This window comes from Lucilia cuprina, chromosome 4 (genome assembly GCF_022045245.1).
Source record: "Lucilia cuprina isolate Lc7/37 chromosome 4, ASM2204524v1, whole genome shotgun sequence".
Taxonomy (NCBI): Eukaryota; Metazoa; Arthropoda; class Insecta; order Diptera; family Calliphoridae; genus Lucilia; species Lucilia cuprina.
In genome coordinates, this window is record NC_060952.1 from 12,310,339 (window position 1) to 12,326,204 (window position 15,866).

General features: G+C 28.9%; 1 protein-coding gene across 2 annotated transcripts in view; it reads right to left on the reverse strand.

Annotated features, from left to right (window-relative positions):
* Positions 1 to 4,777: 4,777 nt before the first annotated feature.
* The window catches only part of LOC111684676 (RING finger protein 17), a 136,229-nt gene continuing 125,140 nt past the window's right edge, over positions 4,778 to 15,866 (reverse strand). For both annotated transcript variants that reach the window (XM_046949884.1, XM_046949883.1), the window contains exons 4-13: positions 14,406 to 14,609; positions 12,984 to 13,126; positions 12,290 to 12,862; positions 10,398 to 10,529; positions 10,179 to 10,335; positions 9,969 to 10,088; positions 7,246 to 8,653; positions 6,214 to 7,091; positions 5,623 to 6,153; positions 4,778 to 5,556 (exon numbers count right to left, since the gene is read on the reverse strand). In XM_046949884.1, coding sequence (XP_046805840.1) covers positions 4,846 to 5,556; positions 5,623 to 6,153; positions 6,214 to 7,091; positions 7,246 to 8,653; positions 9,969 to 10,088; positions 10,179 to 10,335; positions 10,398 to 10,529; positions 12,290 to 12,862; positions 12,984 to 13,126; positions 14,406 to 14,609 — 4,857 coding nt within the window. In that variant the 3' untranslated portion in view covers positions 4,778 to 4,845. The remainder of the gene's footprint in view (positions 5,557 to 5,622; positions 6,154 to 6,213; positions 7,092 to 7,245; positions 8,654 to 9,968; positions 10,089 to 10,178; positions 10,336 to 10,397; positions 10,530 to 12,289; positions 12,863 to 12,983; positions 13,127 to 14,405; positions 14,610 to 15,866) is intronic.

Sequence of the window (15,866 nt, forward strand, 5' to 3'; positions counted from 1 at the left end):
TAAAAAACAGTAAGAGACAAAATACAATTCATATATGTATTTTATTATTTTTTTTTTTAAATTAATAGCTGGATTTTTAATGTAAAACATTTTTCATAGAGTTGGATAATTTGAAAAAAATCAAATAGTTTTCTTTTATTAAAGTTTAAAGGTTGCTGACACTACGACATGTGTGTTCTATAACCTATTTCTTCTCTGTGATATTTTTAAAGATTTTTATTAAAAATTTCTTTAAGCCTTATTATTTAAAAGTTTTTTGTGAAATATTAATGAAGGCTTTAAAGTTAAAATAAATATTTATGTATAAAAACTAACCAAAACAACTATAACAAATAAATAAAAAGATTTACTATCAGATCTGTCATACATTTTCATCGGATTGATTTCGAATCGAAATGTAGAATATCAAAGTTGCAAAACGAAGAAAATTTCTATTCGAATTGAAATGCAGAAAAGGGTGATTAATTCCACATTTGATCGAATTAGAATAATGTGACAGGATTGTATATATATAAGGGCTTTGTAAAGATCATAACTATTTCAAGTAGAAGTTGCAAATATGCAAGTTTTGGTTTTAAGTTAGGAAACGATACGTTAGGTACGATATTGTCCAGGAAAATAAGAGTTTTACTGCTGAATTTAAGACAAAAATTGAGATAATCACCCCTATCGTCAATAGAAGTGAAAATTTTGCTCCCTTTAAATTTTCATTTTCTTAGAAAGGAAAATTGCTATCGTTAATTTGTTGTGAACAATTCATTCACAATAGTTGATTTTTTTTGATTATTCGAATTGTTGGCTGAGCTCATAAGCAAAATGCCAGGATGTCCCACGTTGTTTTAAAGGAAATCTTCCAAGTCGACCTTTATCTTTATATAGGAAGCTGGAAACCTTTAAACACTTAAGTTAAATTTGAGTTTTAGATCGTACTCCACCAATAAATTTGAAGAGTTTTAATGGTCTCCACTAGGGTGTAAACAGTTAAGGTTTAATGGTCTCCACCAGGTTTTGAACAATTAGGTTTTAATGGTCTCCACCAGGGTATAAACAGTTATAAGAAGTAATACACTACACTAGTGCGAGCGAGACGCAAAACTGTCGAAAGCTATGCAACAAATACAAAGCTGAACGAGTTTAAGAAATAATCGCGATAACGCGAGAGTTGTTCCTCAACTCAGACCTAAATTACGACTGCAATAGTTGAACAGCTGTTCAATTTTTACAAAATTCTATCAACAAATTTGACAACAGGGGGATTTTCTTCGCTACTAAAAAGTTACGTGAAATGATAATTGGCGATAGGGGTGAATGTAGATTGTGAGCATAAATTGTTAAAAAGTTTTATTCAAAATTTTGAGGTTATGGATAGACAGACGTTTCATTATGGGTCATAGGAGAAACATAAAACACTATGTTACCATATATTTGTGATGTACTTCGCGTGAAAGTTAAACGTATGATGTTTTCACAGCATTGTTATTATAAAAAATCGCAACCATATTAAAACAACGAAAACCAACATTTAATATAATTATGAGCTCAAAAGTCCTTTTCTGGGGGTACGATTGTATGCGGGCTAGGCGAAATAATGGAACAATTATGACAATTTTCCTTGTTCCACAAGAAGTGTATGTGACCAATTTTATGAAATTATCTTGAATATTACGACCTGTAGGGTGCGCAAAAACTTAACAAGGACACACAGACAGATGGATGGACACAACTAAATCGACTTAGAAAGTGATTCTAAGCACAACTAAATCGACATTTAATCTCCCCTATTCTGCATTTCGATTACGTTTACGCATTCAGATAAGCAATGATTGAAAAAAGGTATTCCAACAAAAAACTGAAACGTAAGAAAAAGAAAAAGCATTTTTATCGTAATTACGTTTTTAAAAGTTGTTTATGTATCGGAGAGTCGAATCGAAATGCAGAATACCAAAGTTGCCAAACGGAAAAAATTTCGATTCAAATTGAAATGCAAAATAGGGGTCAATATAAACCCCATGAAGAATACCTGTACCATTATCACTCATTTGGCTTTCTAAATTTTATCAGTTTACTCATTCTTTGACAAATTTTCCAGGGCTATTAAAGACAATTCATTTAGATATTAAATTTTCTAATATTATTGAAAACAAGATTTTTTTTTTTAAATTGAAAACTTTAGCAAAGTGAAATCTATTCTCCATTATATATCCTAGCTAATCATATAAAGAATACATTCAAAGAAAATGGTTATATAAAAATTTGAAAATTGATATTTTCAAATTAAACCAACAAAACTGTTGTCTCTTACTTATAAAAATATATATTATATTTTACATTATAATTTTGTTATTATTTTATTTTTATATAAAAATATAATTTTTAAATGAATTCCCATATTATAATTTGTTTTAAATTTTTTTTTCTAAACCTTACACTAAAAATGTGTATTTGTAAAAATCAAAAGTTAATTTAGATATTTTTTTCTTTTTGTACAACAATTTTTAATGGTGTAAAAATCAAGTTATATTAAACAAAATAATAATAATTTAAATAAATTTACCTAGAAATGTTCATAATAAAAAATATGAATTAATTTACTTGCTCCTAGACAAAAACAGTGCAATATAAGTTTGAACAAAAACATACATACATATAATTTTTATATATAACCTATATCCATATAATATATTTTTTACATTTACTGGTTTTATATGTACATACAGACATAATTTTTTCTTTATTATTTTACATTTTGAATTATAATAGTTATTTGTTTAATAATTCTTTATAAACAAATAATAATAATAATCAACTTTATTAGTAAATTGAATTTAGTGAAATTTTGTTTATTTTTAATAATTTCTTTATTCTAATACGTATTATATAAAATTCTTTATGCTTTAAACAGAACATTTAAAAATGATAAAAAATTAAAAGAAATTTGTTATTGCATTGATTGCAATTATTTTTCTTTTATTATTTAATTTGACTTTATTTTTATTAGTTTTTAACAGGCGATACGTTTTTTTTTTATTTTGTACATTTTTTTATATACAAACATTATACATTAAAAATTAAATTTTTAAAACACAAATATATTTTTCATATATTCATTATAGTATATTTTTTCTTTTTATTATTTTTTATTTGTTTAATACAATTAGTTTAATTTTAATTCTTAGCATAGGTCTTTATAATATTAAAGTGAAAAATATTGATTAAAATAAAATAAAAAACAACAACAACAAACAATAAATTTAATATTACATTTAATAATACATAAATCATAACTTTAATTATTAGTAAAAAAAAAAACAATTTAATTATGAACTCTATTATATAATTTAATCGATAATATACAATTTACAATGAATTATAAATAAAAATAAATAACTTACAAATTGAAATATAATTACAATCAATTCATTATAAATTATAAAAAAATATGTCTTTTATTTAAATTTCATATTAATGAATAACTAACAGTGATTAATGAAAGAATCTTTGGCCTTTTTCTAAGCGCAAGTTTTGCAAGTAAGGAAGACAATCAAATGTCTTTAATTATGAACTAGAAACTGGCTTAAGTTTAAGGTGTTAGGTTTTAAAGCGTTTTTGAAATAAACATCTGCAATGTTAAGCTTAGTGTTGCCTCAAAAAGACAATATTGCATCCATTCTTCACTTTCCTTCTATCCTTCTTCCTTTTTATACCCTAAACCACTTTAGTGGGGAGGTTATATTGGGTTTGTGTAGATGTTAGTAATGCACGAAACTGTTGGTCCTATACCCACCTTAAAGTATACCAATCGGCTCAGAATCATTTTCTAAGTCGATTTAGCTTTGTCCGTCCGTCTGTCCGTCCATGTAAACCTTGTAATCAAACTACAAGTCGCAATTTGGATGATAATTCAATGAAATTTGTTACTTATTATATTGCCCCAGGTGCAAAGCCTATTGAAAATGGTTACGATCATTATTATTTCACCTGGCCCTCATACAATTGTACCCCCGAATAGAGCTTGTAAACCTTGCAATCAAACTACAGGTTGCAATTTTGAAGATAATTCAATGAAATTGGTTACATATTTTATTGCCCCTAGAGACAATGAATATTGAAAATGGTTAACATCGGTCCATTATTTCACCTAGCCCTCATACAACTGAATCCACGAATAGAGCTTGTAAACCTTGTAATCAATTTTGGAGATAATTCAATGAAATTTGGCACATAATATTTTATGATACCGTAGACGAAGCCAATTGAAAATAGTTAACATCGGTGCATTATTTCACCTCGCCCCCATACAACTGGACCCGCCGAATAGGGCTTTTATGTTCATATTTATGTTTAATATACTCGTATGTCCACAAAAAGCTGCAAAACCAAGTTCCATACTAGCCTTGATGACCCTCATGAACTTTATAATTACAGGGCCTCGTTTGAGCCTAGTCCCTCTAAAAAGCCCCCACCAAAATTTTACTTAAATATCCACAGTTTTATTAAACAATAAATGTCTGAGGCAAGTCACAGTTCAACTTAAATCCTTTATTATTAAAATTAAATCGCATTTTATTCGTATACAACTTTTATCAAAAATTAAAACAAATTAAAAACGTTGAAAATATTCCTTTTCGGACTCGCCCGACTACTAATATGTACTTACATTTCTTATTAAATATAACATAAAATAAAAACTATTTAATTTTTGTTTATAATTGCGAATTTTTATTTTTTTATAAAAAAGATATTTTAAAAAATTAACATAACTTTCAAAAAAGTAATAAAAAAATGTAAACATAAAATTAATTTCTTTCCATTACAAAAAAAACTTTTATCAAAAATTAAAACAAATTAAAAACGTTGAAAATATTCCTTTTCAATAAGAGGCTCATAAATGGTTACACCTTTTAACGATGCCTCTTTAGATTCATACAAAGCTATTTCGATAAGATCACTATCGTTAACGGTAGTACCCAAAACTAGACTACTATAATTAGGATGTTTTTTAACAACACCAAATAGTTTACGTTTGTTTAAAAGCTGATGCAGGGCCAAACGTACTTCATTTTCCTTAATATGAGGATTCAGTTTTATACCATGTAAACGCACGCGAAACGTACGAAGGGGCCAGCCCAATAAATCTTTTGGACACTGACGTACATATTTTAAGGGCAGTGTCTCACTGTTCAAATAGTCAACGTATAAGACGTCTACTGTTTTGGCATTTGGATTGTAGGAACGTATTATGGCACGATACCAGATTTTATCTTTTGTATAACAAGCTAAACATAAAGTACTTGGTTCGAATTTTGTAAGTGGTGGAGGACATCGTTTTACGACTTCCTTAATAGAACGTTGCAATTCTACTTCACGATAACGAAATTCAGCGTGATCAGGAAATATTTGTAAAATAGTTGGTGTTATAATCGAAACTATGCTACATGTAAAATGATGCATAGCGGTTGGTAATTGTGGTGGTTTAAAATTTTCAATACCACTGAAATGTGAGAAAACTGTTGAGGTTTCGTAAGGATGAAAAACATCGAAATCGGATTCAATATCCTTAATGAAAAGATAGAAATATTGTTTTAAATGCGGTATTAAAAAAAAATATTAATTTACACTTACTTGATCTTCAAAGGATAATAATGCTCTACGATCTAGCTGCTCAATTATTTCTTCATCTTCTTCTAGGCGCATATCTTCAACGGTATTATGCCAATAGTTCATGGCAAAACTTTGTTCCAATTCAATAATATCATCATCATCACCATCCTCTTCATCGTCATTATCATGATGATCATCTAGATCAAATTCATGTTGATAATTATCGACAATATCATCATTATCATATACCATCATAATATTCATCATTTTTGTATAATCCTTATCGTTGAACATACGTTTTTTCGGTGGTGGTGGTTTGTTTGTAGTGCGAGTTGTTTCGATAGTGGGTTTTGATGATGGTTTTCCTAATGGATCTGTATTAGTGTTTTTTGACAAACGATCTAGCATTTCATTGAGATGATCAAATTTATCGCTCTGATTGTCATCATCATTCTCAGGGAAACTTACTTCACTATTATCGGACAAATCATTGTTGTTATCATCCTCTACATTATCACAATCTATACTCATGTTATTGTTTTGACTAAAAATCTGTAAATATACATATTTTTAAGATAATAGTTTATTGTTTTTTTCTTTATTTAAACTTACTGCATAGTCTTCTACTGGAGCAGCGGGCAAAGGATTACGATTTTTATGTGATTTATGAGAACTTTTAGCATTCAAATCGCCATCTAATTGTGATAGAACTAAGGGATATTTCTCTATTATTGAATTGTCGAAAAATGGTCTATAATCAGGTTCGGCAAGACCTCTTTCAATAATAAGATTGCCCACATCTATAGCACCCAAATACATATTACAGCGTTTAATATTATTTTGCAATTGACTGGCATGTATACGTATCGATATGAATTTGGTAACGAGCATGGCATGCATTTGATCTAATTCTCCGACAGTAAATTTGACGGCACCATCTTTAGGCTTGATACCATCGATAATGTATTTACTGGCAAGGGCCGGTAAATTAGGAAAAGGAGCATATGGGCGTAAATCTTTCACCTCAACAGTCTCTACGTTGCCGTAATCTATAAACTGTACTGTCCATTCATGTTCTGCATTTATATCTGCTGTTATGATTCCACGATAATACTTCGAATCAACATGATATTTAACTACACACCCTTGATCTATAGCAAAACGGTAATCTTTTGATGGTGGCTCAATGGGACCATAGGTTTCAGTTAATTTTTTTGTTATTTTCTCTAAGAAATTTTTATCGTCAGCCTCATGTAAATATACAATACAATCGAAATCTATGTATGTGGGATAAGCGGAAAATAATGTTTTTGTAATAACTTTAGATGTAAACCATGCCGGAGGAGCCCGCTGGCCTGTGGTATCATTAAAATTCACTTCCTTGAGATGCATACTTAATGGATGATCATCCAAATAGAATTCGTTGCTTTCCATGACATCGCCAGCAACTGTGCTTAAATGCAATGGCTGTTTTTCACTATTTTCAAGTTCTATAAAGATTAAGAAATTACGGAATTGAAAACATGTTCGGAAGAAACTAAGATTATGGTTTGATGTTAAGCCTAATTCTAATAAAACCACTTTATAAGAAGAAAACATTTTGTTTCCAAATAATAAAAAATATAAACATGATATTTTACCTACCCTTTAATAAAACATTATCGGAAAATGATTTAAACCATTGCTCCAGTGTTATTTCACCATTTGCTAATTCCATTTCTTCAATTTGATCGAATTGCTGTTTAGTATCCAAAGGTTCAACCATATGAGCTAAACCCTTTCGAACTAGATTACGATTTATATTCGAATATTTGGTAATACACGGTGCCAAAGGATTAGCTGTTTCCATTTTTGAGCTCCATAAAACGATAGCCAATGAATTTTTTTCCTGATTACGTTTACCGTGCAGTGAGACTGATAATGTTTCAGCTGTCGTTACATAGTGTCTGAAACTATCTATTGAAGATTGTGACCAAGTGATGCCACCGGCTGGTTCAATACAAGCTAAATGACAACAATATACTGCATTTGTTACGCGATCTAATTGTGGATCAATCGAATATAATTGTTGAGCATAAATCGAACATATAGTGACACCAATGTCTCTTAGAAATACCGAAAATGTTGGTTCTTTTCCGGGTAGATAAGATATTTTTGTAATAACTCCACGATACCATTCAAACTGATCGACCAGAGGTCCATCAAGCGGTTGTGTGGATTGTGAATTGTTATATTTTGTATAGACAAGGCAGTGATTATTTTCAAACCATTCACGCGTCTCATAAGTTAAAGGCTGCTTGTTGCCACACTTTTTAGCTTGATTCTCTTGTATTTGCTGGTGAAAAGCTTTAGTTCCCTGGATAAGATTGGTCAATTGTATATAAAATTCACCAGGATTTATAAGATGCGTAACTTTAACCAGTGTACGTTTTATTGGTTTAGCATTAGCGGCCACTGTTTTAAGATTATCATCATTGGTTATGATCGTAAAAGGTTGGCTATTGGTGTTTGATTTAAGAGTTTTCAATACTTCAGTTATTTGTGTTGATTCGCCAGTAGAAATACCAAACTTATTCTTTACCAGTGTTGCTCCTATATTAATGTCCAATGTCTTTTTACAAATATATAACACAACTTTATATATTTTTGATGTAACGGCCACTACTTCCATACGTAATTGTGGATTTGTTGTCATCTGCTTGAAATCCTTTATGGCGGCTGCAGTATAAACATATTTATTTTCTTGTAGAGGTTCAATATCTGCCAATGTACAGGCTAAAGCAAATTCTCTTTTTTTACGAAATTGTTCGTTTAAAACGAATGCTTGTCGCCAATTTATTATTTCTCGTCGTCCTTCATCTACTAAACGTATATTTAATTGACCTCTATCTTTGATTTCTTCGATGACTGCACGATACCAAATATCCTTAATTTTAACTGCACAGCACATATGTACAGTTCCCAAATAAATCTGTTGAAGTTTTGCTGCATTATTGTGATAGTATTGATTTAATTCGCTTTTTAGTTCATTTTTGCTTTCAATTAAATCGTTCTGTTAGAGAAAATATTCGAAAGAGAGATAATGAAATAATCAGAATTGAATTTGGGTGCAAAATAATTGCAGAATGATTTACACTCGACAACACTGAAAACACCTTTTAAATAGAAATAGCTGATTCCTTTGTATTTCCACCAGCTGAGTTAACCGAAAACTTCAATAATGATTTTTGAAATCAGCGGATGGAAATACATAGGAATTAGCTTTTTTTATTTAAAAGGCACGCAAAAAGTTCGATTTTTGTTGACTTGTGTTATCAAACTGAAAATATGTTTTTAGTTTTCCCGAAAAATCTAATTTTAAACAGTTCTGTATTACATAGAGGAGCCATGTACTTCTATAATTTAAGCAACTGAGTGAGATTTGGGATTAGTCTAATGCACTGCACGTTCAAAGTAAACAGAGGTGTCCTTTTGACATTTGAAAAGGTCGAAATTCAGCGTTTGTTATACCCTACGCCACTATAGTAGGGAGGGTATTATACGTTTGTGCTGATGTTTGTAACATACAAAAATATTGGTCCAATGTCCGTCCGTCTGTCCATGTAAACCTTGTGCGCAAGGTACAGGCCGCAATTTTCAAGATAATTTGTTGAAATTTGACCAAGCATATTTTTTGGCACAGGGACGAAGACTATTGAAAATGGCTGAAATCGATCCATTATTTCACCTAGCGCCCATACAACCGTACCTCCCGATTTGAACTTTTTATGCCATAATTACGTCAAATATTCTGCTATCTCTCTAAAAATTGGCACAAATTATTTTTATATAAGTATAAATGACACTGCAGATTTTCGTCAGGATCGGCTTATATTTGACCTTGTATCGCAATGAAACGCAACAAAACTAACTGTTATTTAGAAATATATCCTTTTCCCAAATTTACCGAGGATCGGCCCATATCTGACCTATATAAAGCCTCATTTAGAAATTTTAGTTTTTTATCAATAAACTGGTTAAATATTTTGGAATTATGGTAATATTCAACATAAAAGTTTCTTTATAAAAAATAAAAATTTTATAAAAAGTAAAAATTTTAAAGATATACTCATGGTGTAGGGTATTATATGGTCGGCCATGCCCGACTATACTTTCCTACTTGTTTGATTTTGAAATTGTTTGGTGAAAAAAATTGCTACAATAAATATCATTGAAATAGTTTTATGCGAAAGAGAGGGAAATAGTTTTACGCTCGTGAAGTCTTATCAAACTTAATTTTGATAAGACTTTCTGATGATATATTATAATTTAAAAATAAACAAGATTTCGTGCTGTCATAACGTTTCAAACATGGTTATAACACTAACCTTTATAACATAAAATTCTTCTGGTCCTTCTACATTCAAAACGGTCACCTGTAAGATTTCACCAGCTTGTATGTTCGTTTTCGGTATACGTTCCTCAATTTTAATAATTGGTAAATTGGACTGAAATTTATAAGATGTTAGATAATTATTTTAAAGACTCTGATGGCGAATAAAATCTATAAATGTTGAGAATATGAAAACAAATCATACCTTAACTTGTAGCTTAAAACTGTGTACACCTGGCCTCTCACGGGCCAGGCCTGTATATAAAAAAGTATCATGTACAGATTTTGAAAGTTCTGTGTGTAAATCAATTTTAAGCATTTCATTGTTTACTTTTTCAATAATGCTTATGCGTGCCGGTTTACTAAAGTGAAAAAAAATAATTTAAAATTTTTAGTTGCTAATAATATTTTAATATAACCTTACTTATGTAAAAGTTCTAGCAACAAATTATTTTCCACTTCAGTCCATTTTTTGCCCAACGGCATAATATCGTAAATAGCACAACGTATGGCGGCAAATGGTATTTTTAAATGCCTTTCCTCGATATCACAAAGTCTAAGAAGAAACAACATTAATATTTTTATATACATACAGTGAATCAACTAAGTTTTTTGCCTACCTTTTTTAAGAGAATTTAGTTTTTTGTTCATAAATAAAATTCGAAAAAACAAGTAAAAAGTAAATATATGTTTTCCAATAAAAAATAGAGATTGTGTAAAATGGGAAAACTTAGAAAAATTTTGCTGCATTTGTTGTTGCATTTTATTATTTTTCATCAGAATTTGCATGTCAATAAAGTATTTTGCATATTGAAAATTCCGGTTAATTTCATTGGGTTTTTAAAATTATTTTTGGAATTTATTGTTTTATTGTTAAAAGGAAGAGTGTTAAGTATTTTTCAATTGCGATTTGCAAAAATCATATCCTCATTGGGTGAAAATGTGATGTTATTTGCCTTAAAATGCTTAAAGGATAATAATAAGGCAATTTCGATATAAAAAATTAGTTTAGATTTCTAGAACAAATGTAAATAAATAAAATATAATTATGAAATGTTTAATCAATAACATTAAAAAATATAAAATAAAGTAATAGATGAAATGATCCAAGAATTTTTAGAAAAAAAAACGCACTGAGTGTTCTTTTAAAATCTTTAACTGCCAAAGGGAGGCGACTTGTATCCAAGGAAAACTATTGGACCCCTGATTTATCTTTTTCAAAATCTTTTTACGAACTAGGCGGAACACTATGTTTAAATTTAGACCTCTAAACAGACTTTAGGTTATTTGGAACTAATGTAAAGTGAACTGTCGTGTAGTACAGGAAAAATACCTAATTTAGATATTTTAAAATAGAGGTGGTTATCATACCGTAACGTCAACAAAAGCTATATTTTTCACCTAATACATACAATTATATATATTTAGAACCCAAATCAAGAATAACTATCAAGATCCAAATACGCCTACTGTATCTTATTCGTGAAATAATGCATTTCAAATATGAGGTTGAAAATCAAGATTTTAGCATTTAATAGTTCTATAGGGGTATGTGGTGATGTTCCCATACTTAGAGTGGCTAGGGTGGTACTTAGTGTTAGATTTATTCAATAAGAATCAATATTATACAATTCTAAATAAAATTTACATAATACTCGCCAAATAGATGGAGTTTCCGTAATGTAGTTTTTGTTTATCAATAAAAATGAACAAAAACCCGGAATATTTTTGTTATAATATATAGATTTATACCTCACAAAACATTTTTTCTAGGTCCAAATCCATTGATTATCTAATATATCATGTATCTAATTCAAAATTACTTATTATTTTCAAAATTTAATGAAAGAAACGATAGATTTAATGTTAAATCAAATATTGATAAATTCTCATAGGTATATAGTATAAAAAATCGGTTAAGAAATTTCCAAATTTAGTCGTTCCACTACTAAAATATCTAAAAAATGTTATTCTAATATATAGGAGTAATAAAAATATTAAATTTTATAAAACAATGCAGCAATATTAAAAAAAAATTAACAAAAAACCTAAAAGAAGCAAAATACTTTATTGACCCAAAAAATTAACAATACGTTCAAATTTTATCAAAAAACTCGTTAATTAATATAACGATCTTACTTTTTATGGTAGAAAATTAAAATATAAGATATTTCTAAAAAATTCAACAAACAAATTGCTTTATTTTGCTAAAAATAATTGTTCACATAAAGTTTTTTCTTAAAATTTATAAAATTTTACATAAGCAAATTACTTAATTGATTCACTGTATGTATGTATCTATTTTACTTTACTCACTTATCTTTGGACACTTCCATGCTAACACCAAAATCCACTAGAAATATTTTATACAAATCATTTGGTAATATTTTCTTTAGCATACCACGATACCACTGTTTATCGGTAATATGATAGGCCATATAATAATAACCTTCGGCAATTATTTTCGGTATATTATTTGCAATGGCATTTAGTAAATATGTATGCGATAATTTCCGTATCGGTTGTATGTCATTTACATTTTGTATGTAAAAATTTTCTGGAGATTTAATGTTTGTTATATGTACTAAATTACCAGTATCTTGATTTGAATTAGGAACTATAGCTCTATTTGTCATAGAGATATCATTATTAGAGTTTAAATTTTTCTTATTCTTTTTATTATTTTTCTTATTTGTTTTCGGTTTAGGCGATACGCTGCTATTGTGGGTTATATTTATAGTGGAAGGTACACTAGTGGCTGTAGTATTAATCGTTGAGGGATTCGAATCGTAAAATGATGTATCAATTTTAATCAATATTTTCGGATCTTTATAGTTGTATTCAATTGAATTATGAATTGCTGGTCGTATATCGTGTTTTATTTCGAAACTGTAAAGTAAACATTTTATAGAATAAAATAGTTATACAAAGATTATTTTAGATTTTTATTCTATATATTATACATTTTTTCGATTTTTAAGCTAAAGTAAAATTTATATTTAATACTTACATAAATGGATTAGTTTGTGGTTTAGTTATATGTATATTAGATGGTATTTGTTGTATAAGCTGATTGTATTTTGGCAAAATATGTCCTAAATGGAAATTTATAGGAGGCGAATGCTGGAACTTCTCTAGAGTGCCACGTATTGACTGAAAACAAAATGAAAGAGAACAAGTCTTATTTAATTTTTTATGTGAAGAACCACTACCATTTTTCAAATCACATATAGATTATATATTTCGCACGTGCATATATGTATATCGGATGTGCAAATCCCACTATTTTAAGTTCAATTGCGCAATTTGAGAATTCTACCTCTAATGGTTTCTCAGACATAGTATTGTATGTGAGGTGTCCATTTTTAAGATCTAATGGTTTCCAATGTAGGAGGTGCCACGCCCCTTACATCGATGTTTACAATAATGTAAAAGGATTATCGTTCTAATAGTTTCTCAGATATACAAAACATTTACCATTCGCTTGAAAAAAAGTTCGCTTTTCACGTTTTCGTTCACTAACTTTTTTGACATTAAAAAGTGAAATTTTTATTAAAATCAACTATTGCGAATGAATAGTTTACAGAAAATTTCAAGTAAACAAAAATTTCACTTCTATTGGCGATAGGGGTGACAAAATTTAAGGATTCTCGTTCTAATGGTTTCTCAGATATAGAAAACATTTACCCTTCGCTTGAAAAAAGTTCGCTTTTCACGTTTTCGTTCACTAACTTTTTTGACGGAATTTTTTGATGGAATTTCCTAAACATTGAACAGCTGTTGCTTACAAAATCAGCTATTGTGAATGAATAGTTTACAGTAAATTTCAAGTAAGCAAAAATTTCACATCTATTGGCGATAGGGGTGATTAAATTTAATAGGTCGATTATGTATCTCGGTTGCTACTTCAGTTGCGTTGCCTGCTTTAAAATAAGATAAGTCTTGCAATGGCTCAAGTTAACTAAAACTAATTGGACTAATGTCTAAAAAATGTATTATTTATACAATTTTCAAATTATTGCTTAAAAAACGTCCAGTAACCACATCATTTTGGCAACTGGTAATACAACTAAAGTGGCAACTGAGATACGTAATCGACTCATAATGGGAGGTGCCATGCCCTCTATTGCTAGTCCGCCCATTTGTTTTTAAATATTCATATTTATACTAAAGTTGCTCTGAACAATTTTAGTATTTTAACAGTTATATTTTCTGTTATATACTAATTATAGTACTTTTTATATAATAGGTACCACGTCCACTTTGTCCACGAACTTTCATATGTATGATAGCTGTTCATAATTTCTATTGAAAATTTTTTGATCTCTAGAAAAACTTAACTTAATTTTTTTCGAAAAATTTCTCAGATATAATTTTTTGTCAATTTTAGAAATTTTTGTGTGTATTCTACTCAATATATAATTGTACTTACATTTAAGGTTTCTTGAGATTCATTTAATTTAATATTAGCTTCACGTAACATAAATTGGGGCTGTTGACACATTTCACTGAATTTATCCATAATTTGTTTTTCTTCATTCTGCAAAAAACTATGAAGTTGAATGTAATAATTTGATATTTCCTCCAAAGTTTTCGTGGCATATTCCTCCAATTGTGTTTCAATAGATTTAATATCCTGAAATCGAAATGAAAAAAACACAAATTTATTAAATTTAAAATTTTAACGCAAGGTGGGAAATAAAAAAAATCATTGAAAAAGGAAAAAATACCTTATAATAAATATTAAAATATTTTTTTTAAACACGCAATTAGAAACCCCTGAACGTTTTATTTTTTTATTACGGAAGTTTAAAATTAATTTAAAATAATTACCAAATCTGCACTACATTAAGATAGTGAATAAAGTTAACAGCAAATTTTATCATAATTAGAAATAAGTAGCAGTAGTAGTATTTTTATGTAGGTACTTTTAGCATAATTTAATTGCAGTAATTTATTTCTTATATGATTTATTTCTTTTAATTTACATTGGGTTGTAGAAAAAGTATTAAGTAATACCTTTTGCAAAGATTGTATCGAATTTAAAAAGGAAGTACTTTTTAAGGAGCTCCTTTTCAACACATCAAATAGCAAAAGACTTCTAGTTTGTAGCCCCAAATACGACCCAAGTCAAGGGACCTGTTTTGTGGCAGTTCCCTTTAGGTTTATAATTTTAAAAGAATTTATTTTGTAGATTATATGTTACACATTAGTACGAGATTAAACAAGTTTTCAAACCGAATATTATTTGTATCTTTATACACACATGAATTTGGTTAAAATTTGTATTGAGGTCATTTTGGTAAGCGCACATGAATATAATTTTATTTAATGACATACAACAACAACAACTTTTAAGTTTTGTTGTTTAGTTTTATTTGAACGAACATTTTGAAAAACAAAATAAAATACAAATAGAAAAAATCTTAAAATGGTATTTAAAAATCGTATTGGCAAAAATGTATCGAATTATTTTTGTACTTCATCCGTATCCAACTGTGTTCAAGAGGAAATATCAAATAGATCGAGGTGTGTTCTTGTTTATGTTGTTGAGTAAATTAAAACACAAAATCCAATGTTTATACCCTACATTAGACATCGGCAAACTAAAGATATCGGCTCTTTAGTTTCACACACATTTTATATTTTATTTCATAATTTTTTATAAATATATGTTTTGTAAAATTGTTCTGGCAGTACATGGTTCTGGCGGTCTTTTTCTGGAATATTCAAACTATCCTTTTCTAAATGATCATGTTGCAGAATGACATGTAGCATAATAATACCCTAACAGGTGCATAAGTATCGCTAAATCAGAAAAAGGGGTATCGAAACCCCAACAAACTCACGCGGTAAATCGATAATTTCGCTATAATACCAAGATGGTATATAC